A 26900-nucleotide genomic window follows, 5' to 3' on the forward strand; every position below is an offset into this window, starting at 1 on the left:
TTTGAGCCCCGTGCTTCACCCTATCCCAGAAAATAACCTTTCTCTGGCTTGCAAGAACCATTAGGGTGTGTTCTCTTTTACTATGGGGAACTGTCACGCAAGAAGGGAGAGAATGCATCTTCTGCTATTGGGCACAGTCAGGGCTATCTACGTTCGTATCTCTGGCATGCCTCCATTCATCATCCAGGCTCTTAAATTGGTTCTTATCATCATAGAATTCAGCTCATAGAGCATTTTTAGATATTAATGAGGCATCTGCTATTGCAAATATTCTAGCGGGTCTGAAACCATGGACATTGAAATTGGGCTTAAGATGGAGATGTCTAATTGGCTTGGTGGCAGGTGCAGCATTTAGGAATCCTCATAGCTGCAAAGATGCATGTGTCTCTCACAGCTAGTTTTCAACACTCTTAGGTCACTCTTGATTTAAACAGACAAACTGGCATATTTTCATATCAGCTCCCTGTGTTTAAAAACAGCCTCTCAACTGCAATGAGTTGTGTGTCTTATAAAGGGAGTGACCAGGTACGTCAGTTGACAAGGACAGACCAAGAAACTTAGGCTGAGCAAAAACGTGGCTTAAATTTCCAGAAGACCTTCGTAACTAGAGTATATGGAGATGTATGCTTAGGACAAGCTAAATCAAAGACATAGATCTACCATGTGCAGTAAAAGAAGACGGAGACCTGGTAAATAAGGTAATTGTACACATGGACTCGTTTGTATTATATCCTTTATATTTTATAGGTAACTTCAATTTTCTGAATCCCCTAAATCACAGAGTCTAAAGCCACAAAAACACAATAATTCAAATAGAAAACAAAATTTAAAAACCAGATGGGGCAGTTGTATATTCCTTTCCTTGTCACTGTTCTTAGGGTCTGGAATTGTATTGGATAGTAACTGCTGGAAAATGAATGGAGCTATTTTATATGGATTTATGATCTCCTGCATCTTACGTGATATATCCTGGGAATCAGGCTGGATAATATTTGAGGATGTGTATGCAAAGAGAGAGGGTAGTCAAAGCACATGTGTCAGGGTGGAAAATGGCTGTCTAGAGGAATGCAAGAGGTTTTCTACTTTACATACCCAGCATGGCACTGCTGGCGAGGTGTGACATGGGGAAATCCCACCTGCCTCTGAAGCACTGGATATTGACCGAGATGGGAGGCAGGACCTGGGGCTGGATGGATCAAGGCTCTTATCCATTCTGGCAAATCCCATGTTCTGCTATCTCTGAGTCCAGGTGTAGCGTGCACATTGGGAACTTCATTCATTCATTCATTCCAGTGGGTGTTCCACTCAGAGACAGACCCTGTCTGGGGACAGCAGCTGTGACTGGCTTAATGCAGGGGAAGGCTCTTGTTTTATGGTCTGTGACCCTGGGAAAAGTCAGGACTGAAATGGCAGGCTAACCGCTGGGGACTATGAGTAAACAGTCTCATCAAGGTAAAATGCCTGGCCGGATTTTATTGTTCCTCATCGAGAGAGGCTAATTAGAAGCACAAATGTCAGTCCCCAGCAGAATGGTTTGACAGCAAGAGAACGTGTCCTACCCTTGGCTGGTGTGATTGCAAGATTTGGGCATGGCAAAGCCACCCCCAGGAATGCTTTGGGTGCATGCTCCATCTATCATGCAGCACCCCACCACCATCACCCAGTAGAGGGACCCTCCCCTCCCGTCCCTGGTCCACCCCACTGCAAGAATCTGTGCTGGACAGGCTGGGGCATGGCAGGGAAAATACACAAGAGGGCAATGTGAGCTCCGCTGCGCAGGCGTCAATGTGCTCTGCTCTCCACAGCTGAAAGGTGCTATCTAAGTGCAAATTATGAGGCGTGCAGAATGGGGTGGGGTGGGGTGGGGTGGGGCAGTCAGGCAGGATGTGCAAGGGCAAGGAGGGATTCCCAGTGGATGTTGCAGAACAGAACTTCTAGTAGCTTTAGTATAAGCATGCTCTGAAATAGGAGAGGGTCGGGCTGGTGGTTGTTGGGAAGAGACTCAATGGCCCAGGGCTAAGCAGCAATCTCCTTGTCAGGCCTTGTCAGGAGTTTGTAGCAGGTCACACGTTGGGTGGCCCTGTGTCATGGACACATTGTCAAATTCTACTGCACTTGGTCAGATGAGTCCCTGGTAACCATCCCCTTCCCTCTGGTCATTGCCCCATGCAGCACTCGGATTCTGGAGGTCAGATCTTTGGGGGAACGGGAGCCGAATGGACTGACCTGCAGCAAAGGAGATCGGCGGAATCTAGGAATGGTTGCCATGCCCCAGCAAGCTGAGGGACAGGAGCGTGACGATGAATCTTGTCATGGGAGGGGCATGTGAGTGCGTGCCAGCTCCTCCCTAACACAGAGCAGGGTTAAGGCCTCGTGTAATGTGCTTTAAGGCATTTCCCAGGGGGTCAGCCCGCTGTGACTTTGGGCCAGAGGCAGGCCGGGGGTTCAGGGAGGAGGGGCATGGCGAGTGTACCGCCGGGAGGGGGAGTGGGGGAGAGTCGGCGCCGCCCGGGTCTAGTCGTCTTTGTCTTTGGCTCCGTGCTTCAGAATGCGGGTGAATTCCACGTAGTTGAAGTTGCCTTTCTGGTCGATGGGGGCCTCTCGGTACATCTCGTCCACCTCCTCGTCCGTGAACCTGTCCCCCATGGTGGTGAGCAGCTCCCGCAGATGGTCTTCGTGAATGAAACCTGCACGTGGGGGGGAACGGATGGCAGGGCGGAGGAAGAATAAAGGAGGTGAAGTTAACATTGGTTCCTGGAGCGCCTGAGAGAAGGGAGCCAGGGAACAGATCTCTGACCCGGCCCCTAGGAAGCACTGGCCAGAGAAAGCCCTGGGACGACCCAGCGGGGGGAATGGAGGGTTTCTAAGGAGACTGGTCCAAGAGTGCAACTGTGGGTTTGTGGATTCTGCCAGCCCTATCTATGTGGTATGGAGATTCCAGGGACCCAGGGCACCGGGCTGTAAATTTTAACGACAGCACCACGATGGGCCGAGAGCTGCTGCGAACGGGTGGCCGAAGGCTCACATTTGAGCCCCTTAGGGACAGGAAGCCCTTTGCCCAGGTCAGCGCAGTGTGAAAAGCTACCCTGGAGGGCACGGAGAGCGGGACGGTGCCCGCGCCTGGGATTCGCGCTGCCAGGGTGAGTCCGGAGGGCCTGAAAGGGGAGAGGACGGCTCTCCGAAGGAACCCAAAGGATCAGCACCTCCTCCTGGAAGGGCCTCTGCAGCCAGAGCTCCCCCAGCAGGCAGTGTTTTCTGAGTCCGTGCTTCTGTGGCCTCCCCTGCAGCTCTGACAGTGCCCCTCCACCGCAGCTCTCCGGACCCCCAGCTATTTCCCTGCCAGGCGGCTCCGAGCAAAGAGTGTCACGCTTTTGCTCTGCAGACACACATGGCCCAAGGGAGGGCAGGGATGCTGTGTCTGGCTCTGTTTGTGAGATTGTCAGGCTTTTGAACTAGGGTGAAAGGCTGCTCCCTTGGGCTGGTCACTGGATGGGCTCCAAACCTCTGAGATATCAGATAACTGGCTTAGGACCAGATTTTCCAAGGTATACAGGAGCCTTTCTCTTTTCCGGACCCTCAACCCTGGGTTAAAGGCAGCCACCGTGGTTAGCTCACACACGCCTGCCTGGGAGCCCTGCACCGGGGGAGCAGAGATCTCTCTCACTGCAGCAGCACTGCTGTGCCCACTACACTGGCTGGCGTGGGGCTGTCGGCACAGCGAGCCTGGCCCCCGTCGCCATACCTGTTGCATCCTCGTCGAAGCAGGCGAAGGCGTTGCGGATGACGTCTTCTGGGTCGGTGCCGTTCAGCTTCTCTCCGAACATGGTGAGGAACATGGTGAAGTTGATGGGGCCCGGCGCCTCGCTCATCATGCCCTCCAGGTACTCGTCGGTGGGGTTCTTCCCTGCCGCACAGAACCAGCACAGGGTGAGCTGCTGCACTCCTAGGGCTGCCCAGCCCAGGGGCTCTGAGTGCTTGAAACACAATTAAAGCCTCATGACCCATGGGGATGATTGTTCCCCATTTTATAGGTGGGGAAACTGAGGCACAGAAGTGAAGCGACTGGCCCAAGGTCGCCCAGCAAGTCAGTGACAGAGCCAGGAATAGAACCCAGGAGAGCTGCCTCCCAGGTCCTTGTTCGAACCACTATACACAAACCAAGGCAAGCGCATGACTCGGGGACACCAAAGTGCTCTTCTGAGGCGGAAATGAGGCCTCCAGCCCAGGAATGTCTGGGGTGCAGGGGCCAGGATCTAGCTGGATCTTTCCGTGTATTCAGACAATTTGGGACTTAATCAGCTGGCACCATTTGGCCCGCAGGCTGCATTTCAGACCCATCTGGAGGATCCCCAGTCTGTACCTTCTCCGCCCCTTTGTTCTAAGCCCTGTTTTGTCCTGCCTGGACTGGACGATAAAAGCAGGAGGCAGCGACTTCAAAGACACTAACGTCCCTGCAATGGACTAAGGATTGGGCTACACTGCAGAGTTTGGTGGAAGCAAGGCGCTTACATCAGCCTAAGTGTGGCAGTGTCTACACTAGAATGCTGCTTCCGCCCAAGCAAGTCAGCCGCTGCGCCGACATAACAACTCCATCTCCCCGCAAGGCAGGGCACTTACACTGATGTGGTTAGGGCAACGCAGTGTCATGTAGACGCTGCGTAACTTACATCCCCCGTTGGCTGTCCGCCCGCCCCCTCTCTGGCACTGTCAGTGGGGCACGGGCTCACAGCTGGCCCCCGCCTTGGCACTGACGCCCTGGCATGGACAGACCGAGCTGTCAGCACCAGGGAGGGGGGCAGCTGTCAACCCCGACAGAAGAAGCAAGTGTGGACATCAACCACTGCTTTAATTACTGCGGTGGCTGTCCGTCAACGTAAGTTATGTCGACTTAATTTTGTAGTGTAGACAAGGCCTAAGGCTTCTCCATTAGGCCCAGATCCTTAAAGGTACATAGGCACCCAACTCCCTCGCACCAGGCCTTATCTCCTTTTGAAAGTGTTACTCTCCAGGTTTGGACACTGGTCTGCCCTCCTAGCTGAGTAGCACGGCCAGGCGAATAATGCAAAAAAATGCTCGTGAATATTTCTTTTCACTTTTAAGCGAGCTCATTTCGGCCACATTCACACGCCTTTGGCATCCGTCTGTCGCCATCAGAAAGCTGTGCGGTACCAGCACCCGTGTGGCTGCGGTGCCAGGGTTCTGCTTGCTTTCCGTGAGTGCTCGCACCAGATACTGGACCATAAGCGTCCCTCCAGTCCGCTCAAGGAAATGGGTCACACAATGGCTGGAGCGCTGGCGTTCAAACTCTGAATGGCTGGCCTCGAGGGGGAGTTACATTCATGACAAATGTCCTCAGATTAGTTTGATTCACCAACTGAGTGGAAACAATCCCAATCTGCCCCTGACTGCTGCACAGAGAGCGAGGGGCAACACGGTCTGACAAAACTATTCCTTGGTCTCCTTCATTCAGGTCTTCCAAACCAATTCCATCTCAGACCAATTCCATCTCACTGCTGCTCCTTTACCAGCAGTGTCAGTGTGTACAGTTTAGTGCCCTCTGGTGGGTGGAGCTGGAAACATCTCTCTTTATGCCCGGCTTCAAAACCCACCTTTTGAATTCTTAGCCCAACCCCTCTTCTCCTGCCTTTTTTGTGCAGTTAGTGGGGACTGGGGGGGGCGGGGGGCTCTCCTGCCTGGCTGGACTAGGCCTTCACAGAACAGGTTCGGGAGCCAGGTCAATCATTGATAGACCTCAAGAGGGACTGCAGAGGCAGGGAAGAAAGAGGAGAGAGGCCACTGAGACATGGCCTGCGGCTAAGAAGAAAGAACTTAGGGTGGGGAGGGAACGCTTCACGAATTTGCGTGTCAGCCTTGCGCAGGGGCCATGCTAATCTTCTCTGTCTCCTTCAGGCAAACCTTGCAAGTCAGAACAAGCTGAAGGCTTGGGCTCTGCTCCTCTCCCCTCCCCAGAGAGCCTTTGTGCTGGATGACCTGCCAAACAAGCCGGGGCAGGGCTGGCTGGGAGGCTCATTGGGAAAGGTGCACCTTTGGGAAGGCTCCGGAGAGCTTGCTCTTCTTTTGATGCATTTGCATCTCCAAAGAAGATGGTCCCGCCTCCCTCCTGCCACTTCAGCTCAGCTTGATGCTCCCTATTCAAATGGCTGGAAGTCGGGGTGGGGGAAGCGGAGATGGAGAAGGGGACTGCTGGGGAGCAATGAGAGCAGGGCAGCAAGCAACACACCCAGGCGTGTGCCGTGGGGTACGAGCCGTAATAATACTGAGCGCTTGCCCAGTCCTTTTCACCCACTGATCTCAGTGCACTAGACTAAGGAGGCAGGGGAATCATTATCCCATTCTACGGATGGGGAAACTGAGGTACAGCAGGGCAGTGACTTGCCCAAGGTCACAAAGCGAGTTGATGGCAGAGTTTGGAATAGATCCAGGTCTTCCCATTCTCACCTGATGTCCTGGAAACAGGGCCAATGCTAGCTCACTGGAGGCCCTAAGCAGGAATATTTCCTCCCCTCCCACATACTAATAATTAATAAGGGGCCCGCTTGAGCTGCCCGGGGCCCTAAGCAATTGCTTAGTCTGCTTATGGCTAGCACCAGCTCTGCCTGGAAATACCCCCCATGGCATTTCTCACTGTAGTTTGGGCTCCCCGGGGGATATTAGCATTTCCTTTGTTGTTAGTTGAATGCAAGCAATGGGGGAGGGGGCTCGCTCCTCCAAAGACCATCAGAACATGGATCAAGGTAATGCTTGTGACTCCCACTGCAGCAAGCCATTTTTTTCACCAGTGTAGCTGACCTATAGTAGAGGTTTGCACTGATGAAGCAACACTGACCCAGCTACACCAGCGCAAACCCCTGCTGTAGGTGAGCGATTCCTGGTATAGATAAGCCCCTTCTCCCCCGCCTCAATTCAACTCTGCTGCCAGTTCCCCTGGGGAGACAGTTTATTTAAATAGGAGGGTGAGGCAGAAGAGGTCAGAGACCTTCAAGGTAGAGTCATTGTCAAATATGTACAGAAGGGAAGGGTTGGTCCCTTTGCCCAAGCACGGTCCCTTTGGCCCACCAGCTGATCAGCCTGGGCACCCTGTTGGATTGGCGCTTGTTACCTAGAGACGCCAGCATGTCGTGCAGATCCTCCTTGTCGATGAAGCCGTCGCGGTTCTGGTCAATCATGTTGAAAGCCTCCTTGAACTCCTGGATTTGCGACTGGTCAAACATGGCAAAGACATTGGAAGTGGCACGCTGGGGGCGCTTCTTGGTGGTCTTGGCCTTGGCTCTCTTGCTGGACATCTTGGCAGTTGGTGATCTACCTCCTGAGCAAGACAGAGAAAGCAGAAAGGAGACTCACCGAATGGAGGGGAGCAGTAGATCTGCGTGATTACAGCAGGGGCAAAGCTGGGAGTCAGGCTACGTGGGTTTTGTTCCTGATTTCTTCGCTGGCCATGCAACCAGACCAGTCACTTAACTGTCCTGTCCCGTGGCTTCCCCATCAGTAAAATGGGGATAATTTTATTTCCCTAACTCTTCTCACCCAGGACAACACATCACAATGTATGGGGGGGGGGGGAGGGTGATTTAATTAATTAGCTTTAATTAATTAATTAATCAATCATTCTGTGACCCAGGCAAAGTGATACTGATTATAAGGGACGCTGGGGGGTGGCCATTCCCTTAGAATTCAATATTGCTGCAATGGGTGCACAGAGGAAAGAGCAAACACCTGGATTTTTCCCCCATTGAGGGATGCCCTGGATCTAATGTTGAACCCTTGCGGTAAAACAGTCCCATGTGAATTTCAGCAGATTGTGTTGTGATACGGGGCTTCCCCCGACCACCCGTCTCCTCATAGCTCTGGGGTGGGGGCTGACGCTGTTTTTTCTGGTTACACAGGGGCATGGTATGGAAGAGGGTGAGACCCACTGCTCTTCTATGTGGCGGGGAAGTTTAGTTATTGGGATGTACTGGAAATGGTTAAGATGACGGGACATCACTTTAAATTGTAAAGCGTTTCCTGGTCCTGCCTGCAGGCAAGGGCTCTCTGCAGGTAGCCACGTGATGATCTGGTGGAGTCTGCAAAGAGTCAGCGTCGATCAAATTGGGGTGAGTGGTAGCTCCCTGCCTTCTGAAGCTGCCTGCTTTGTCTCTCTGGGGTTTTGGTTCTTGTACGTTAGGATTCTGAATTCAAAAAAATGAAGTCATGCTACGGTGCAGCCATCCCATAAGAGTATTTGGGGTTTTTTCCTAACTTCTGCGTGTGTGCCGTGAACGTAACAGCCATGACCTGATGTGAGATTCCTACTGGGTGGCAAATTGGCCTTGGCTACCCTAAGTTTCCTCATGATTGCACGAGCACCAGCCCTAGCCATGGTGGCAGAGCTGCTGGCAGTAGGGCTCCAGGGCTCTGAGGGTTAATGGTTAAAGCACCGGTGGCCAGTCTGCACTAGCATTCCCACAGCTGTGCCCTACACCTGCTGAGGTACAGGCAAGGCTGCTCCTCTACCTGTATCTACACTGGCCTTTTTCTAGACCTTTTTCAAAGTCCGATCTCACACTGAGCCACCCATGCTCACTCCAGATCTGTAGGTCAGCAGGGCACCGGCTGTACCAGCTGGTCTCAGGCTCCAAACTGTCCTTTGCGGCCTCTCTCTTTAGGCTGGTCAGGAGAGAGAGGCTTCTGGCTGAGCACCCAGCAGCTCAACCACGGGGATCCCTCTCTTCTGCGAGAGCCACTTGCTCAGGGCCGGGAGGGTCCTGGATCAAGGCTCAAGTGTCTTGGTGCGTCAGCTCCTTGTACAACAAACCCCCACTCGCCCCTCCAGGGAGGGACGTCGCACTGTGGGCACTTTTGAAGCGTGCCAGATTTGGCTCCCACTGCCGCTGGTTTCAGCTTGGTGTCACTCCTCTGCCCCCCGTGCGTGTGCATGAAAACACAATTTGGCCCATCCTTAACCAGAAGAGTCCTGTACCAGAGACATGCATCTCTCAGGATCCTGGGGAGATGGGGCTCCATGGTTGGAGGGGGCCTGGCCAGTGGCATGCTGTACAACTGCCTGTTACTGACCATGGTCCCCTGAGCCCAAGGGCAACCCCTGAGGTCAGGCAGGGTGTCCCCATCATTAAGATCTTTGCACGGAAGGAGTTGTAGACGTGCAAGGAGTTACCATTATGAGGGAAAGAGACCAGCCATCTTCCTCTTCCAGCTCCTCCATCACAAAGCCCTGCAGTGATCTGGTTTCCTTATACACTTTAAACACACAAAGAAAGACTCACAAACAAGGCCTGGGCTCTGGGCTGCCTTCCCAGGGGCTGGCCCTGTGTTAGGAACAAGCAGGAAGTTGGTTATCTGCTCCTTGCAGATTCCTAGCATTCCATTCCCCCCCCTTTGTTTAGCCAGAGAGTGGCTTGCAGAGCGAGGCTCATCCCTGCAGCTGTATCCCCTAGGGTTAGGGGGTCCCATGGCACCAAGTGGCGTTAAGGCCTGAGCTGTAATCCTCAGCAAGAAAGGACTTTTTAAAAAAAAACAACTGCAATTTAAGCCTAATTGGGCTAAACTAAGCCCCTCCTTGCAGAGAGCTCTCTGCTTTACGCTCAGCACGGGGCGCCCAGCACCCTGCGGGGCAGCATCCTCAGGCACGCTTGCATTGACGGGCTCTGCCCCATCTGGGGTGCGGTACCACGCAGGCAGGCTGGTATGGGGTTGGTGACACTCACGATTTTCGAATGTTTGGGGTTGGCGACCCTGAGCCAGGGAGAAATTAACAGTTATGGCTCTCAGAGCACCAGGCGCTCAGCTCACCCACATTGCCTCCTTCCCGTCTCCTTGCAGGGCCGTGGGAGCTCTGAGGGCAGTCGCTGTTTCTGCCAGTGCCAGCTCCTAGGCAGGGCATGTGGCATTGCAGCCAGCAGGGACGACGCCTGGCCCCTCCCTACCAGCACCTCTGCAGCATCCGCCAGGGGGGGCTGCGGGTGTCATCTCATGCCCGGTCTGCTTTCTAACTCCCACCAGCTCTGCTGGCAACTGCCCTGCCTGCCCATTGGCTGGGGATTGCCCCCAGCACCAGTCACATTACTCTATCCAGTTATGATATCAACTCAGTGTGAACAGGCTGCTACAGAGCTGAATTTTTTTTCAGCAGCCTGGTTGCGGCTCTTCCCCTGCTCCTCTGCTGACAGATTTAATTGCTCTGGTAACCTCTAGTCACATCACCTGCGCTCCTACAAGGCATCTTCCTTGCAGCTGGATGGACTCCCTGCCCACCTAGTCCACTTCACCTGGTCAGTTACCACCTGAGAGCTCAGTTAATGGTGCCATCAGCCCACCCTAACTGACTGATTCCTGCCTGGCTTTATACCTCACCTGCCAACTGAGGGACTCGAGTCGTTGTTGCTCCTTTCGCCAGTTAAGCTGGTGCACAGGGGAGGTAGGACAGGTGTCACAGGGAACAGTCCCTCATCCTGGGGGCTGTGCATCACCACCACAGAAAGCTGTGGGTGGGTGTGGGAAGCATAGCCAGGGCACACCTGCGCCCCACAGTGGCCCGTTGTGGCTGTCGTAACAGGAGCGCGAGTTAGGGCAGCTGCCGAATGACCTCACGCAGGAAAATGGTAAGACACCAAGACCATGTCAGCTTTTCACAAAGCCATCGCTCCATAGCTGACCTGCCCGGCCTCATTCTCGAAAGAGGAGCCTGGAAGCTGAAATTCACCAACTCTGCTAGATACCAAAAATCCCAGACTGAAGAGGATTCATGGCTCATTACAACAATCTGTAAACCACCCGCCCCTTCTTTTTGTTGTATGGCTGCAGAGGTGTGAATGGGCCACTCTGCCTTGAATGGTCCCTTCCAATATGTGCTAACGACTTGTGCTAACCCATCTGTTCCACCTTGCATTTTGCTGGGTGGCTGGGAATTCCTTTCCCAAACGTGAAGCAGAGCTTGGTGTAGCTCGAAAGCTTGACTCTTTCACCAACAGAAGTTGGTCCAATAAAAGGTATCACCTCATCCACCTTGTCTCCCTTCCATCCTGGCACCTGCACCAGCACAGGGGAGACTTTGGCCCTGATTCGCTATCTCCATGCCCTCCCATTCCTCCCCCCCTGCGCTGCCATGCTCCCCACCCCTCTTCCCTGGCACTAGGGTGGGCCAGAAAATAAGTATTCCATTGCATGAAAAAGTCACGGCTTTGACGTTTATTTTCATTCAGATGTGAAGTGAGAATGAGACCTTTGGAAATGCTTCATGAAAGAACATACAAGAGAGAGCACAGGCTGTGGAGTTAGACCCAGCTTTCCCATACCGCAGGTGAATGCCTTAACACTGTGCCACTGGCTAGTGCAGGGCGGGGCTTTCCCTGGCTGGTCATTTCATCCTGGACCTGGGATGCCTTTCTTCAAAAGTTCTGATTTCCACAAATTGACATTTTGCAAATAAAAAATATTTGGTAACAACGTCCCAGCCAGCTACGCCTGGCTCTGGATCTTAACTCCTCTCATCTCATCGTCTCAGCTCCCATTGTGCACCCTGGGCTCCTACCAGCTCTCTTTCTCCTGATATGCTTCCCTCTTCACTACCAAAAATCCACCTGCCACCTCCTCCTCACATCTAGCAACATCTGCCCTTCTCACCCCCATCGGATCCTGCATCTCAGTGACTCAGTCCCTGCTCTCACAGCTAAGCACACTGGGCCAGACGCTCAGCTGGTGTAGATGCATTACACCAGCTAATAGCATGGCTCACTGTCTGCCACCTGCATTCACACCTCTTGGGGATGCCAGCGTGCCAGGAGCTAACAGGCTAGGTAATGCAGCACCCAGCGGGGAGAGTCCATTTAACAGCATAGAGCCACTGACAGATTCAACCAGCAAGTCTTTGTGGGCATGGCAACAATACTGGAGATAAAGCATTAGCCAGCAATATCCTTCAGAGGAGATCTCCTCAAACAGAGAACCCACAGAGCAAGGGCTGGGGCGGGGAAGGTCAACGAACCCAGGAATCATGGGACCTTCCTGACTCCTGGAGGTTTCTATCTTCTTGTCCACTCTCAGACTTACAGAGGTTTGGTTTTAAACTGACTCAATTACACTGAGAAGGGCACAAGTCTCTTCCTTATTGACTTCAGCTATACCAAATAAAGCCATTCTGCAGCCAGAACAAGAGCATCTACGCACCTGGCACCAATTTCACTGACTTGATTTTTAAAGGAATGTATCTGTCAGCCACTGCAGCTTTCTTCTGTACACAAGACCGTGGGGCAGCTGCTGGGTGTGTGCTGCACTAGCAGCAAACTCCAGGCCCACAATGATCACGGAGTTCAAAGCCCAGCTACCTAGCACAGCAGTGGGGCCCTAGGAGAGGCCTACTTCGGCCAATCTCCTGGAGGGAGAGATGGAGTTCAAGGCTGTGATGCATCTCCCGCTACCTGCAGGTAAAAGCCCCCAGGTAGGGAGGAATCCACTGTTATGTTTGCCACAAGCTGGCTCTGGTGGATCACAACTGCTTCCTTCCCCTCAGCGCCATCACAGGAGGCTATAACCCAGCAAAGTTACTAACCAGTTAGTTGTAATAACAGCGGGCACTTATATCATGCTTCACACAGCTGAGTCCTCCCAACCCCTGTGGGGAAGTAGGTCGGTATCATGCCGCTTCCCCCCGGCCCCCCATTTTGCAGATCGGAAAACTGAGGCCAAGGCGGCACAGGGGGCATGTTTCCAAGTGTCCACCTATTTTGGGTGCCCAAACTGAGACATCGAGGGCCTGTTTTTCAGAAGTGCAACCACAACTGCCATTGTCTTCAGTGGGAAAGCCAGCAGTTTCAAGCTGGGCACCCAGATGTAGAGCAGTTGTGTAGCCCCCAATTTTCAAGCAACCTGCCCAGCATAGCTTAACAAGCCAGCAGGAGAGGCAGGATGAGAACGGGAGGGGCGGGGGCCTCCTCGCTCGTAGCCCGTTGTATGTGGATCTGTGTCTCAGGCCTGCTGGCTGATCAAGTTCAGCATGCCTAGTGGTTAAAGCACAGGACTGGGAGTCAGGACAGCTGCATGCTGTTCAGAGCCTTCTGTGTGATGGCTTTGGGCAAGCCACTTCATCCCTCTGTGCCTCTGTGTTTGCAAAGTGCTTTGAGCTCCATGGGGGAAAGTGCAGAGTATTGTTATAATGGGTGTGTGCCCCCTGCGCTGGACCAGGGAATACGCCCGCCTGCGTTCCTGGCTTACGTAGCATGGGACACAAAGAAGTGCAGGCACCGTGTCATGTTGCATTAGGCAACACAATGCCATGATGCCAGTCAGTGCTACGTGCCAGGAAATATACCCCAACTGTTCTGGCCACCTCATGCGAACTGTTCTTTGCAGCTGGGTTGTTGCTATTGACAAACCTGACGAGGCCTTTGGGACTGTCAGACCCTATAGGGCTAGGATCTCTTCAGCGTCTGCAAGCCCAGGTGGATCAGGATGCCTGTAGGGCAGGGGAGCCTGTCTGCATGTGCTAGACTGGCATATAAGCACCCTTCTCTCATCTTTCCTGCCATGCCTTGGCACAGCCGCCATCCAGTCTCTCCTGTTTTCTCCTGTCTCATTCTATTTGCTTTCTCCTCCTCGGTTTGCTGTGTATTTTCCCCCTTTCTTTCTTCTTTCGCGGCTCCTGTTCCCCTTCCCTTCCCCAGCGAAGCTGCACTGGTGCGGGCCGCTAGGGCCATAGGGGTGCAGGGCTCTGAACCACCATGTCATCTAAAAACGCTCCCCGCTGCCTGGCCCTGGTCTCGCACTGCATCCTGCTGGAGCAGCTTCCTCTCGCCGCAGCTGTGCTGGTGGGAGGCTGCCTCACCAATCTGAGAACAGACCAGGCCTCTGAGCCTCCAACGCCATGTTACCACCATGTTACAGTGCCGTCTGACGTAGCAACACAGCACCCAAGTATTGCACTGGGGCAGGCTTGTAGTGTCAGCAGCCATCACCTCCCCTGGCTTCTCCTCCCGTCTGCTCAGCTTCCTCCCGCCACCACGCTTCTGGTGCTCTCACCCTTAGTTCTGCTGAATGAAGAGCTCCTCTTATCGCCCCAGTTCCCAGCCCTAGCACTTTGGCTGCTGAGGAAACACTACAGGAGACCTTAGTATTTGGACAGCCCAGGGAGCAGCTCAGCCCAGGGAAAGGGCATTGTGAGCTCTCCCCTTTCTGAGGAATGACGTGTTCCTGATCCATTCTGGCTACCACCGCTTCCCTCTGTGGCACACCAGCTCGGGGGGCTGCTCTGTGCCTTCTGTGGCACGGGGGTATGTTTCTCAGCGCAACAACACCGACTGCGGGGAGAAGACGTGGAGCACCTAACTATGATTTCCCAGGAGAGAGACATCAGGTCTTGGCAGCAGGGAGATGCTCTCTGCCCTCTGATGGGGCCCTTGCTGTGCACCGAGGGGCTGCACCTCTATTGTAGACGTGTATTCACGCACGATGCCGATGTGCACCAGGAGCCACGGGGCGAGGTGGAGGAAGTGCAGCAGTATTTGCAGACTACCCTGCATTCCTGCAGCTAACAATCGGGGGCTCACAAATGGACGTAGCTCTCCCCCTTTCCTTATCCCACCCTCCCCACTGGCTGTCGGCACCTCCGGATGTGACGGCCAACACGGGGCCTGTCTGGGCAGCCCTCACATGCAATGAGCAAGGCGTTGCTGTTGATGGAACTCCGTAGGCGAGCAAGCACCGATGAGCGGGAGGAAAGGTGTCGGAACAGGACTCTCTGGGGTGGCAAGTTCCTTGGTTGGGACTGTCTGTTATGCACCCTGCAGATCTATGGTGCAGAATGAATAAGGGAGAGTAACCAGGTCCTCCAAGCCGCCGCCTCGTCCCCCTAGAACACACACTCCTTCCCCAAGGCCCACGAGGACATGATGATAAAAATAAAGTTATTTAAAGAACAACGTAAATGAAGCACCAAGAAGTGCACACAGCTGATCATCCCTCCTTCCCTCCCAACCCCTCCCTATTGCTTGATGCCCTGACTCGGCATGTTGCAGTTAGATAGCAAGACTCTGTATGGCTGGGACAGTGTCTATCTGTGTGTCTTGGAGAGCACCCAGCACATGCTGGGTCCCTGTAACAATAACTGGGGGGCCAGATGGCTGCAGAAACTCCAGTCTGCCAATGGGGAGCTGCAACGATGGGAAATGCAAAGGGCAAAATTTCTAGTATAGACACAACCTTAGGGGAGTGTCTCTGTTCTACCAGAGTTTCTACTGGTCCAGTGGATCTCTTGTGGCTCAGTAAAATGGGAAGATGGGAGAGAGGTTACTAATGTTTGGGCAACACTTTCAGGCTGCCAGCACCACTTGGGGAAGAAAACTCAGGGCAGATTAATGGGTTGCTGATAAAATAATCCACCAGTCAAAGCTTGCCAGAGTGTGACAGTGGTTCTTGAATGATCCATACAAACCGTGTTTTCAGCGGACAGCAAGGATCCAATCATCCTGCCTGCAGGGAGTGTCACACTATAGAAGCTCCCCAAAAACCAACAGGAACTCGCCAATGTCATCACCAGCAATGGGGTAACACAGCCAGCTCCCTCGCGGCTTCCTCCGCACCCACCGGGAGCCCCCTCCCTTGGGGATCCTTGGAGTACGAAAGCCCAGCTGCCATCTGCAAGCCATGCTGATTCCAGCTAAGCACAAAATAAACCACTCTGGGCTTTCCCTGTGTCTGTTCCATAATGAACAAGGCCCGCACTCCCAGGCCATCTGCGCTACGGTTAATTCTTTCTCAGTAAAGAAGGAAAGGACCCTGAGTACCTCTTCTGGGCCCTCATGGAGTCAACTCCGGGGCAAGACCTTTTTGGAGGCAAAAAACCTGTGTTGGATTTCTGTGCCCACCTATTGAGGGTCTGGATGCAGTACCTGGGAGCCAAGCGTGGGGGGTGCTTTTGGCTACTCTCCTAGAACAGCCTGACATCACCTTTGAAAGCTCTGGAGAGCGCAGGTTTTATCCCGGGTTTTAAGGGAGGGGCTTTTGGTGACCTTGTCCTTGCCATGCAGAAAATCCTGACCTAGATTTTTTTATTCCCTCCTAGAAGAAATTCTTAGGGAGCGGAACCTGGCCCAGGCAAGTGAGAGGAGGAGGAGGAGGATTTGGAAGCACAGCGAGATATTTTACTCCTCCTACTGGCGACACGGTCACAGAACATTCCCACAGTGATGGGTAAAGAATTTAAATGCCCAAGGAAACACAACCATCTTCGGTAACAAGTGAGCGTTCACTCCTGGAGCTGTCTCACATGGGAGAAAGCTGCGCCCGCCTCCTCTTCCTCCTAGGGTTACATGTTTACCAACCTTCCCGATACTATTGTAACACCCCTCTAATATTCCCCACATACAGACACTCAGCAAGGGGCTCAATGGAGGAAAGTACTTGGGACTAGAAAGCCAGCCAGATGTCAAGTTCTGATGAGCCTTGTCTGAACAGGACAAAAGATACCCCAGGCACTGGGGACAGTACAAACGCTCCAGCGGCACAGCTGTGGCTATGCTGCTGTGGTGGAGACACTTGGCAGTCAATCCACCCCCTCAAGAGGCGATAGCTTAGCTGATGGAAAAATCCTTTCATTACCTAGCTGGGTCTACAAAGGCGGTTAGGTCAACCTAACTACATTACTGTGAAGTTTTTCAGAGCCCTGAGCAATGTAGCTGGGTTGACCTAAGTTTTAGTGTAGATAAGGCTTTCAGATTAAGGGAGTGACGTGAAGTTTTTCTTCCTCAAGGTAATTTATTGCTCAGGTCGCTCAATAGATCACACTAAGTAGATCTCTGAGATCACTGTGGGATCACCCAAGAGAGGGCAATGTGCATGTGTGCCAGGATCTTGTCTTGCCATCTGCAAAAGGACATGGGAGAAAACAACATTCCAGGCAGAAATAAAGGTCACCAAAGAAACCCAGAGGCAGGCCCCAACAGCGAGCGGGGAAGCAGACGGAAAGGCCCATCTTGTTTCAGTGCATTGCAGGGTGCTAACAACAGCTCTGATTCCAGGTCCCTTTTGCTTGCCTTAGATTGAAGCTTCCTAGGGGAAGCTCTCCAGGGTCAGCAGGTCACCCCAACAGAGAGCACTGCCAACGCCTGCCAAGGCTGAGTGTCAGCGGCTGAGCAATCAGGGCTGTGTCCTGCTCTGTCATCGCTGATCTACCTGCTCGTCTCATCTCTGTGATGGCCAACGGGGCCCGGCAAGTATGTACTCACAAACTTTAGCGAGCTGTCTGGAGGAGTAAGTGTTGAGAGGCCTTGCTGTGAGAGTGAAGAGCTCTGCCTGTTCCCGTCACTGTCTCCCTGCTCCTGTCACATCCCGGCAGTGACAGAGCCATGTCTGGCTGCTGTCCCTCCCTGGCAATGCCAGCCAGGCTTCTTTGCTGCTGTAACAGGTATTGGTAGGTGAGCCCCCCGCCACGGCACCACCACCAGACCATACTCACGCCCCCAAAAACACACCCTGCTTTAACTTCTTCCCTGAGGAAAGGGAAGAGGCTAAGCCGTCATAACACGGATCTGGAGGTTTCCTTCCCTTCTAGTGCAAACTCAGACAGGACTGCTGGGAATGTGAATCTCTGCTGGCAACTCTGCGGGCAGAGAAGACAACCGGCAGCAACTCCAGCAAAGCCCCTGCACTCCTCAAGTTCCAATCCCCAGCTGAGCGCTCTATTCCGGGGCTGTTGGGCAGATCCCAGCCCATGCCAACTGTATAAGAACTCAGACGTGGGTGTGGCTCATTTCCTTCTATGCATGTCTATTTGCTCCCTAGACTGATAAACAATTAACCAAGGCATAGACGCATTTCCTCCCGTGTAACTCCTGACAGCACAGAGGGCAGCATTCTTATCTGACTCCAACTTTCTTTCCTTTTCTGCAATGAAATGCTAAGAGGACCAGGAACCCTCTGCCAGAATACCCTTTCCTGTGGTGGAAAAGGACTCACACAACCTATTACAGGAGGTCAGAATCTATTTAAGCAAAGAGGGTGTTCTTGATTGGACCCCACTTCTTTCCCTGGGAGGTTCTGATGCTACAGAGCTCTGGTCATGGTCCACTGACTCACGTTCAGTCCTAAAACTGCTGGGAGCTTTTAACTTGCAACTCGAAAATGTAAGTGAGCAGTTTTCTGGGAATCTTCCCGCACCCCCTGATTTCATCCGTGACACACCTTAGCTGCCCCCAGGAAACCACACCACATGCAAAGTGAATCAATGGAAAAGCCCTTACCTGTGTCAGAAACAGTTAAGATCTCAGGCGTTTCTGACTCCTGCAAATAGAAGAAATTAACTAGCTGTTTTAATCTCCCTGGCTAGAAGGAGCTGGGTCATATGGCAAAGGCAGCCAATGGAGGATAGAGTTTACCTAAATTGTTCCCACCCACCCCCAAGGATTTGGCCATACAAGGCAAAAGAATGCTGAGCCTGTGGCAGCAGCCCAGCTGTGGATGCTGGAGTTTGGGATATAAGAACAAGAGGAGAGGGGGGAAAAGAGAGAAAGAGATGCTGCTGCCTTATATAGATGAAATGCTGATGGAAAAAGCAGCAGAGAGGGCCTGCAGCCTGGCGAGCAATGCTCTGTCTGCAGTGAGAGCCCGACTCCTTGGGGAGATGCAGCTTCCTTTATAAGGGGCTTGCAAGGAGAACTTCAGGTTGTTGGGGTATTTTTGGTACATGACTTTTAAACAAAGGTGTCACAATAAAAGGATGGGAACTCTCTGCACGCTGCTCTGAGAGGTATTTCCAGTGCGCAGTCAGAATGGGGCTTGTTCCAGCTGTTTCCTTGCACACCAAAGGTGCTGTTTAGGTTTATATTAGCCCCACAGCTAGTGATCCTGCTCTGTTACCCACAGCGACTCCTGCTGGGAGACACTGGGACTGGAGTAGCTGTGAGCTTCCCCATACACAAGATTCCAGGTGTCTATCGGCAGTTAAAGCAGCAAGTCATCTAACCCTAGGGTGGCCACTCACGCATTCCTCGAATACCGGGCATTCCAGTACTTCCAGGAATGGCATGGGCCCACCCAAACCAGCATGACCCCACTCCCACCAGCCTGATCTCACACGCACAATGCAAGCAGTTCATGCTAGCGGGGGTGGCGGAGCGGCGTGCTTTTCAAAATGGTGGCCCCTGTCCGATACCGGATAACATCACATCCTGTTTTTCTGAGTCCCGGCCAGGGGACAAAGCACCCAAAAAGAAGACTGTCCATGTTAAAACAGGACAGGTGGCCTCCTTATCTAACCCTGGGGCCTCAAGCAACCTGAGGTCTCTTCCTGGCTCTGCTACTGGATTTCTGGGTGACCTTGGGCATGTCCCTGCATGGCTCTGTGCCTCAGTTTCCCCATATGTAAAATGACAATAATGATGCTCTGTAAAACACTTGGAGTTCTATTGATGAAAAGTGCTGTAAAAGAGGTAGGTACGCTCATTCTTACATAACATAGTGCTCAAAATGCTGGCTGTTGCCAGTGTCTTATCTACATTAGTGCTCACAATCTTGGTACCTTCAGGGGAATTGAACCACTGAAGCTAACAATGGGAAATCTGGAGCAAAGAAGCCTGATGTAGAAATAGCCTTAACAGATGGTAAGAAAGTTTTCTGCCTCCCCCTGGCAGCTTTGGAGTAACATGGGCTGTAGTACAACTGAATGCAGCAGCCTTTCTGTATTTGGGGTATAGCCCTCCATGCTCATGGTGGTCTATGAAAGGATGGATGATCCAGTGGAGAGGGTGTCACGCTGACTGGATTGCGAGGGCAGGGCATTTATTATATTGTTTGACATCAGTATGTCAAAATCGTAGTAATTTATGTGAGATATGCCATGTCAGGTACTGTTAGAAAGGCTATAATGTGCTAAGTAAGATGATAATGTTTATGTGCATGTGTTATATGTGTAATGGAAGTTATGGATATGTCTGAGATATCTGTATTTCAAATTGTGCTGTCTAGGTAACACCTCAGACAGGATGACTGCAGCACTAGCCTGCTTAATGGCCCATTAAGAGATTCACAGGTGCAAGGGGCCCAGGGGGAGAAGCCAGGGATATACCTGATGAGTCATCAGGATTTACTCATGTGACTCTGGACTCCATTTTGGTTCTTGTGAAATTCCACAAGCAGCATGGCAAGGGTCAGAGGACATAAAAAAGCAGAGGCCTGGGATCCATCTTGTCTTCAGTTGGGTTCAACTTTCAGCCACCTATTTACCTCTGGATCAAGTCCTCTGCAACTGAAGCTGTGAAACAAAGGACTGAGACCCATCCAGGTACTGGATGCATACCAGAGGGACTATATGAGCCTGCAAACTCCACAATTCTTCTAGAAACTTGATGCATATGGACTTTCAAATCATTTGTATGTATCTGATTGCTTTAATCCTTTAACATTTCTCTTATTGTTTGTTCCTTTCTTTTTATAATAAACCTTTAGTTTTAGTTACTAAAGGATTGGCTGGCAGCAGGGGATTTTGGGTAAGATCCAAACTTATATTGAGCTGGCACTGTGGCTGACCCTTTGGGGGTCAGGAGGAACCTTTTGGTAAAGAACATAGAGTTTAAATAACTGGTCTCTTTACTGGACCTAGTGGCTGATTGGGAGCTGGAGACTGGAATGCAGTAAAGGGGACTGTGTGTATTAGTGTCCTGGCTTCTTGATAACCAGTGTGGGTTATCAGAAGCACTGTTTGTAGCTGGCTGGTCCCTACAGGAGACAGGGAGGGATCGTCACCCAGTCGTGCTCTGCCCCCAGACCAGCTCTGGCCCCAGCCGTAGCTCCACTCTGCCCCCCTGCTCCGTCCCCCTCCCCCCAGGTCTGCCCTCATTCCCTCTCCTCCCCCAGCACACTTCCCTGTCCAGCTCTGCGTTCAGCCCAAGCTCCTCTGCTGAGGAAGCCTTGGCTGTGCAGTAGTGGAGGGGGGGCCTGGGTGGATACCATTACTGGTAAGGGAGGGCGTGACAGGAAAAACTTGGGCACCCCTGGACAAGATGGTAAAGATGCAGGTGTGTGATGAATTACAGGGCAGGATGCATCTTCAATGAGACCTTTAGGAGTGGTGAGTTAGGAAGAGAAACCCTCACTCACAGACCTCGCCTCTCTGAAGAAAATAGAACTGCTCCCGTGCATAAAGTGCTCCCCCAACGTGCACATTCCGGCACTAAAGGGTTCCATTTTATTACGGGGCCCAGCAGATTGACTGGCACATGCTGTCTTGATGCCTGTATGTTCAATAATGTTATAAGCTACATTAAACAACCAGACACTTGATGGCTGTTGCCAGAGCCCTGCTGACACCTTGCATTAATGAGTCACGTGTAGGCCCCGCTCTGCAGAGTCTAGCTCCTGTTGGGGGATAAACAAGAAGAAAACCCACAACAAGTCATGTCCCACAGCACCCTCCAAGCTCTCTGACCCAGTCTGTTCCCCGCCTGGCAGGATAGCAGCTCACCCCACCTCCTTCAGGCACTGCTAAAGCATAGGGAAACCGAGGCCCTCCCTCCGCTCCAGGCTCCCACTGTGAAGCTGCATGGCCCATTCACTCAAAAAATCTTGCTTTGCTTCTCCTCAAGCCACTGTCTACATCAGAGGTTCTTAAACTGGGTAGCGGGTCCCCCTGGGGGGCATGCAGTGTATTCCTGGGGGAGGGGGACGATGAGATGTTTTAGGGAAAAGAAAAACCTGACTCTGCATATTCTATCCACAGCATAACTAGCAAAGCTGATTCCTCCCGACATACCAGGTCCACAGATGATGCTATGTATTTGGTTCTATGATATGTATTTGGCGCTGTGCATTGGGACAGATTTCTTTTAAGCTTATACAACGTCGTTGCCTTCTGTAGGTTAGTCCGTTTGCTACGACATGGTGTGCACATTGAATTTTAGGCATCGACCATAATCACAGTTTTTCTTTTGCTCTTATTACGTTGGGTTGCTGGCTCTGTTTGAATCAATGCCTTGCTGTTTTTAATACTTAATGAGAGTTGCATCTTGATTTTTTTTTTTGAATTGGTATATGTACTTGTGTGGCGGGGGTGACGGGCACAAACTACTACGGACACAAAGAAGGGGGGCACAATCAAATACATTTGAGAACCACTGGTCTACATGGCCTGTCTACTGTCTTCTTCTCTGGTTCCTTTCCCCTGGGAAATCAGCGGTCCCAGCTTGCTCCTAGGCCAGAAATCACCAGCAGAAAACTTTCCTTTTCCTGCAGGTAGGTCACTCTGTGAGCCCAGAGGAATGGTATATATAGACCTGGCAACCACATGTTCCTTCTTGGTAACATGGAGACTCCATCACCAGAACGTTCTTTTCTTTAAAGGACTGAGGACTGTGTGCTGGGGCTGAGGAGTGCACGCTGGGATAAGGACATGCACCCCAAGGACCACTGCACTGTGACAGCTGGGTAGTCCGCCCATGCACTATACTCTGTAGGATCCGAGCCTTAGAACTGTAGGCACTTCACGGCAGAGAGAAAAGGCATCACATCCTCTTCACCAGGCACAGGAGTGCCTCCAGCAGCTGCACGTTGTTACGGTGTGTGTTTGGGTTTCCAGTAGTCCATGTTCATAGGCAAGGCTTGTGTTTTCTGCCACAGTGGCTCACAATAAGGTGTTGAAGTCAGTTGTTTTGTCTCCGTTCCTTCAGCTCATGTCCAACCCCTGCTGTCTTCTCTGGTGTATGCGTACAGTTTTCCAGACTAGTCCTGCAGGAGGCTGACCTGTCTAGTTTGGCATTTCTGGCCATCACGTGTATTTGTAACAACTTGGCCCCGGTGCTATGTGTCACACAGCAGCTTCTCACCCACATTCCCTTCCTGTGGGCTGGCTCGCTCCACTGCAGCCTCAGCCGTTCAGCCCTAGTGACTGGTTTACACTGGGAAAGTGAGGAACACAGGGCCAACCCTGCAAACTCCCACAACAAGGTGTAGTGCCCTTGAGATCGCACTTCTGGCCCATCGTTTTTGATCCTGCCAGCTGCAAAGGTCTCTCAATTCCCTTTGACTCGGATGGAAGTGGAGGATGCTCAGTGCCTCATAGGACGAGAGCTAGAGCTGATAGAAAAATGGGGGGGGAGGAGGAACGTGCTATTGAGATTTCGTTTATGTGAGAGTTTTTTACATTTCCCCCCTGCCCAAAAATTTGAAATTGACTTCAGTGACACGCTGCCTCTGTACAGCAAGCCTGCCCACGCACTGTCGCATTGGAGCTGTAAGACTAGAAACTCTGGGGTAGGGACTGTCTGTCACCAAGTGCCTCTGCAGGGCCCTATCTCAGGTCCAGGCCTCTTGGTCCTACCTTAATATCAGTCAGTGAGATAGTCTTGTATCCAGCTGACTCTGCCAGGGGAATTTTAGAGAAGCAAAATGCAGTTACCTGTGGCTATAGCCCTGATGCAGCTGTGCCGCTGTAAACGTGCAGCTGCTTTAAGCCTGGGGAGAGAGCTCTCCCGTTGGCTTAACCTAACCTGGGGAGAAGCCCTCCCACCGACATAGCACTGTCCATGCCGATGCTCAAGTCGGCATGAATTATGTTGCTCAGGGGTGGCTAATTCCCACCCCTAAGTGACATAACTTACGTCAACTGAAGCTGTATTGCAGCCATAGCCTAAATAAATAGGGATGTGATAGGACACCCTGCTCAGCACTTTTTTTTTTTTTTTTTTACAAGAGTAAATCATTGACTCTTTAAGGAGCAGCAATGAGGGCCTGTGTTTTATGTCTCAAACAAAAGACACCACCTCCAGCACACAGAGCCAGTGATTCAGGGCTGACTGAGCCTTGATTCACGACAACCACTTCCTGCCAAACCCTGGGTTTTCTTTGGAGGCTTCCTATCCAAGCAATGGCCAGGCCTGATGCTGATTCCCTTGCAAAGTCTGACGGGGGCAGCCTCTGGATGGCTCCTGAAAAAGCAAAACAGATTCATGACAGCTTCATTCAAAGCACAAGGAACAGCAGAAAGGGAAAGCAGATGACAAATGAAGACCATTCAGTGCTCTGCTTCACAATACCCTACCCTGTTAAGAGGTCTGGCTGGAAGATGAGCCAGGCAGGCACTGCAGATGGACGGTCCTCTGGAGAAGTGAAACGCTCCGAAAGCCTGAAGAGTTCCAGGAAATGTAGCCTTGGGCTGTCAATCGTTCTGCAGAGTGGGGGATTGATGCAGGAAGAGCCAGAGAATGCTTAGTCATTATCATCCCTTGGCTCAGGAGAGGCACCAGGTCTGGGGTCCAGGGACTCCACGATCCCGGCTTCATCTTTTTCCACTGCAGAACCTTTGTTACATCTGAGCTCCATCCTGTGGTTATTCTATAAAGTTCACCTTTGGCTTTAAAAACATGGTAGGGAAAATAAAAATCAATGCTGACACCTACTGGTCATTCTGGAAGATCCTGTTGCCGCTCAGGATGGAAGCCAGGGTAGCCGAAAAAGACCAGCTGAAAAACTGGCAGTAAACACAGGGCCCGGCCTCAAAGCCATTACTCCAGCTTTGGATTACACACCCATTGACTTCCCAGGGAGTTTTACAGGAGTGAGGAGCTAAGGACTGGGTTCACAGGACAACTTTTCCGCTCTGATCTACACAGCAGGGTTCCTGGTTTCCAGGCTACCAGTCTGACTGCTTTGATGTCAATTGCAAAATATATGGTAGTGACAGGCCAGAGTTAGGAGGTTGACGGGCCGATGTCAGAGAAGCAGTGTGGACAGTGGATCGAACACTGAACTGGGACTCGGGAGATGTGGATTCTATTCCCAGCTCTGCTACAGGCCGGCTGGGTGACTGTGGTCAAGTCACTTTGTGTCCACATGCCTCAGTTTCCCCGTCTCTAAAATGAGCATAATAGTACTGACCTGCTATGAGATCTACTGATGAGTAGTGCTAGGTGTGATGACTGTATTTATTGCTAAGGCACTGAACATTTTGTAACGTGTTTAGGCTGAGCACATTGCACACACCAGGGGCTCTTTGTACCCCTCCATTCCTCCTGATAAGCTCCCTGTGTGGTACCCACCTCTTTCATTTCAGAGACTCCCTGAAACCACCCCCACTCCTGCCTCTTGATAGGGGCTCTGTGTGTGCCCCATTTGCCCATGCAGGCCCATTTTCCCCCCATGGCACGGGCTCTGTGTGTCCCCGTTCACCACTTCCCCCATACCCCACACCATTCCCCATATGCCTACCTTCCCCCATTTACCTTTTCCACTCCTTAACAGGGTCCTCATAACATTCTCATCACCTTCCCAGAGACCTTTTATGCCCACTTATTCCTCCCTTTCTCTCCTTCCTACAGTGGGCACCAATGTAATAGGAAGGACTCGTATAGAATGATGGTGTGGCAACTTTTCAGAGAATTAAGATCGCGCTTACTACCGTCGGTGCCCTACTTGTGTGTCTGAACCACGTTCGCTGGAGCAATTCCCCCAGCCTTGCACTAATGCTGGTGGTAGCCAGGGAGGTGGAAGCATGGGTGTAGAGTGGGCACCGGCATTTGTATCCCCACGTTATCAAGCCCTGTTCAGAACAGACCTAGATGATATGGGGTAAAGCACCCGCTGCCACCTTAGACCTGTCTACGCTACAGGTGAAAAGCACAATGTAAGACTGAGGGATTATTACTTGTGCTGCTCCTGGTGGCACTGCAATATGGCTAGTGAACTGCGGGGGACCCAAAACAGTCCAGTGCCCATAAGACCTGAGAAGTCTAATCAGTATTAAATCATCCCTAGTTCAGGGAATAGCAGGGCAGCCATGCTGGAGGCTTGGAAGGACTCTCTGATGCTGAGACAGATGGAAACATAAGGAAGATGTGAGTGTCAGAATACTTTAGGGCCTGAGGCCTTTTGTGTTCCCAGGGCTTGACGCTCATCTCGTTCCTCTGATGTCAGTGGCATGACCCCAGTGTGCTATGGCAAATCAGGGGCTGGGTTCACAGGTTGGTCTGGCATTTCATATCCTTGTCTCTCGCCCCCTGAACAAGTGGTGGATGGATACAAAGAGCCACAGGAAAAGAGCACACACGGTTCAGTATTGCCATTTAGCATCCAGATGGGTGAGTGTGGGAGCTCAACTCCTCAGTATCTGGCGAGTGCCCCTCAGCAGAGTATCTAGGCATTAAATACACTGATTCAGATGTGCATAGCATTCTCCAGAGAGGACCTCAGAGGTTCTGCTCTTCACCCCTCGCATGGACTAGGAGGCTTGGTTGCTACATGTGGCGTGTTAGGAGTGCCTTGTCTTTGCTCTGATGTGAAGGCTATTGTGGACAGCTGCATTTAATTCTAACTATTAGAGACCAGGATGAGACCTGTTTAGGGGCAGGTTATCCCACATCTGCTTCCTGTGGGGTTTTTGCACCATCCTTTGCAGCGTCTGGTGCTAGCCACGGTCAGAGGTAGGATACGGGGCTAGGTGGATCTGATCCAGTCTGACAATTCCTGTATTTAGCAGTGTGCGCTGAGGACAGATCCTCTTGATTCAGTCTCATCCGCGCCCTCCACCCCCTGCCACCCAGTAGCTTGTTCCAGAGCTGAGCACCCTATGCATAATATACTTAATGGCTGGTGAATTCAGACACAAAACTCTTGCTGTTCATCTTTCAAGGAAGCTACAAAGGGAAGCAAAAATCTCAGTCCTGTGCACCTGCTTATTGTAAAATGTAGGTACACGTTGGGCTCCTGGCAAGTGGCCAGAGCAGCCCTGGCATACTGTGTTCCTCCCCCCGTAAACCTAAGTCATCAGAGAGCCTCTGACATGTTCCAGCTTATAGTATTAAAAGTGCTTCTTATTAAAAGAGGCTATCACAGGGCATGCAGGGGGTTGGTTTTAATTTGCCTGCACCTGTAGGAAGATCAGCGTTATCATTTCTTTTGCATTTGGC

The 26900-nt window shown here is 51.9% G+C and overlaps 1 protein-coding gene, 2 long non-coding RNA genes and 1 pseudogene across 4 annotated transcripts in view; 2 read left to right on the forward strand and 2 right to left on the reverse strand.

Moving 5' to 3' along the window:
- The window catches only part of LOC137157197 (uncharacterized), a 43403-nt gene extending 22987 nt beyond the window's left edge, over nucleotides 1-20416 (forward strand). Inside the window, exon 7 of the long non-coding RNA XR_010921030.1 lies at nucleotides 19972-20416. This is a non-coding gene — a long non-coding RNA (uncharacterized lncRNA). The remainder of the gene's footprint in view (nucleotides 1-19971) is intronic.
- MYL9 (myosin light chain 9) lies at nucleotides 717-18347 on the reverse strand. 2 transcript variants are annotated; one of them, XM_067554448.1, is made up of 4 exons: nucleotides 18249-18347; nucleotides 7121-7327; nucleotides 3743-3904; nucleotides 717-2687 (listed from the first exon to the last, which is right to left on the reverse strand). In XM_067554448.1, the coding sequence occupies exons 2-4, from the start codon at nucleotides 7302-7304 to the stop codon at nucleotides 2515-2517; spliced, it is 519 nt and encodes a 172-aa protein (XP_067410549.1). In that variant the 5' UTR covers nucleotides 7305-7327; nucleotides 18249-18347; the 3' UTR covers nucleotides 717-2514. The 2 variants fall into 2 exon arrangements, with proteins under 2 accessions (XP_067410549.1, XP_067410550.1); XM_067554449.1 differs by lacking the exon at nucleotides 18249-18347 and adding an exon at nucleotides 17235-17847.
- On the reverse strand, nucleotides 5835-5934 carry LOC137157410 (U6 spliceosomal RNA; annotated as a pseudogene).
- LOC137157198 (uncharacterized) lies at nucleotides 12315-17579 on the forward strand. The gene is made up of 3 exons (XR_010921031.1): nucleotides 12315-12440; nucleotides 16073-16247; nucleotides 17048-17579. It is a non-coding gene; the product is annotated as an uncharacterized lncRNA (long non-coding RNA).
- Nucleotides 20417-26900: the final 6484 nt, after the last annotated feature.

The sequence above is a fragment of the Emydura macquarii genome, unplaced genomic scaffold (genome assembly GCF_026122565.2).
Source record: "Emydura macquarii macquarii isolate MOO-44397 ecotype Brisbane River unplaced genomic scaffold, CSIRO-AGI_Emac_v2 contig_1483, whole genome shotgun sequence".
NCBI lineage: Eukaryota > Metazoa > Chordata > Testudines > Chelidae > Emydura > Emydura macquarii.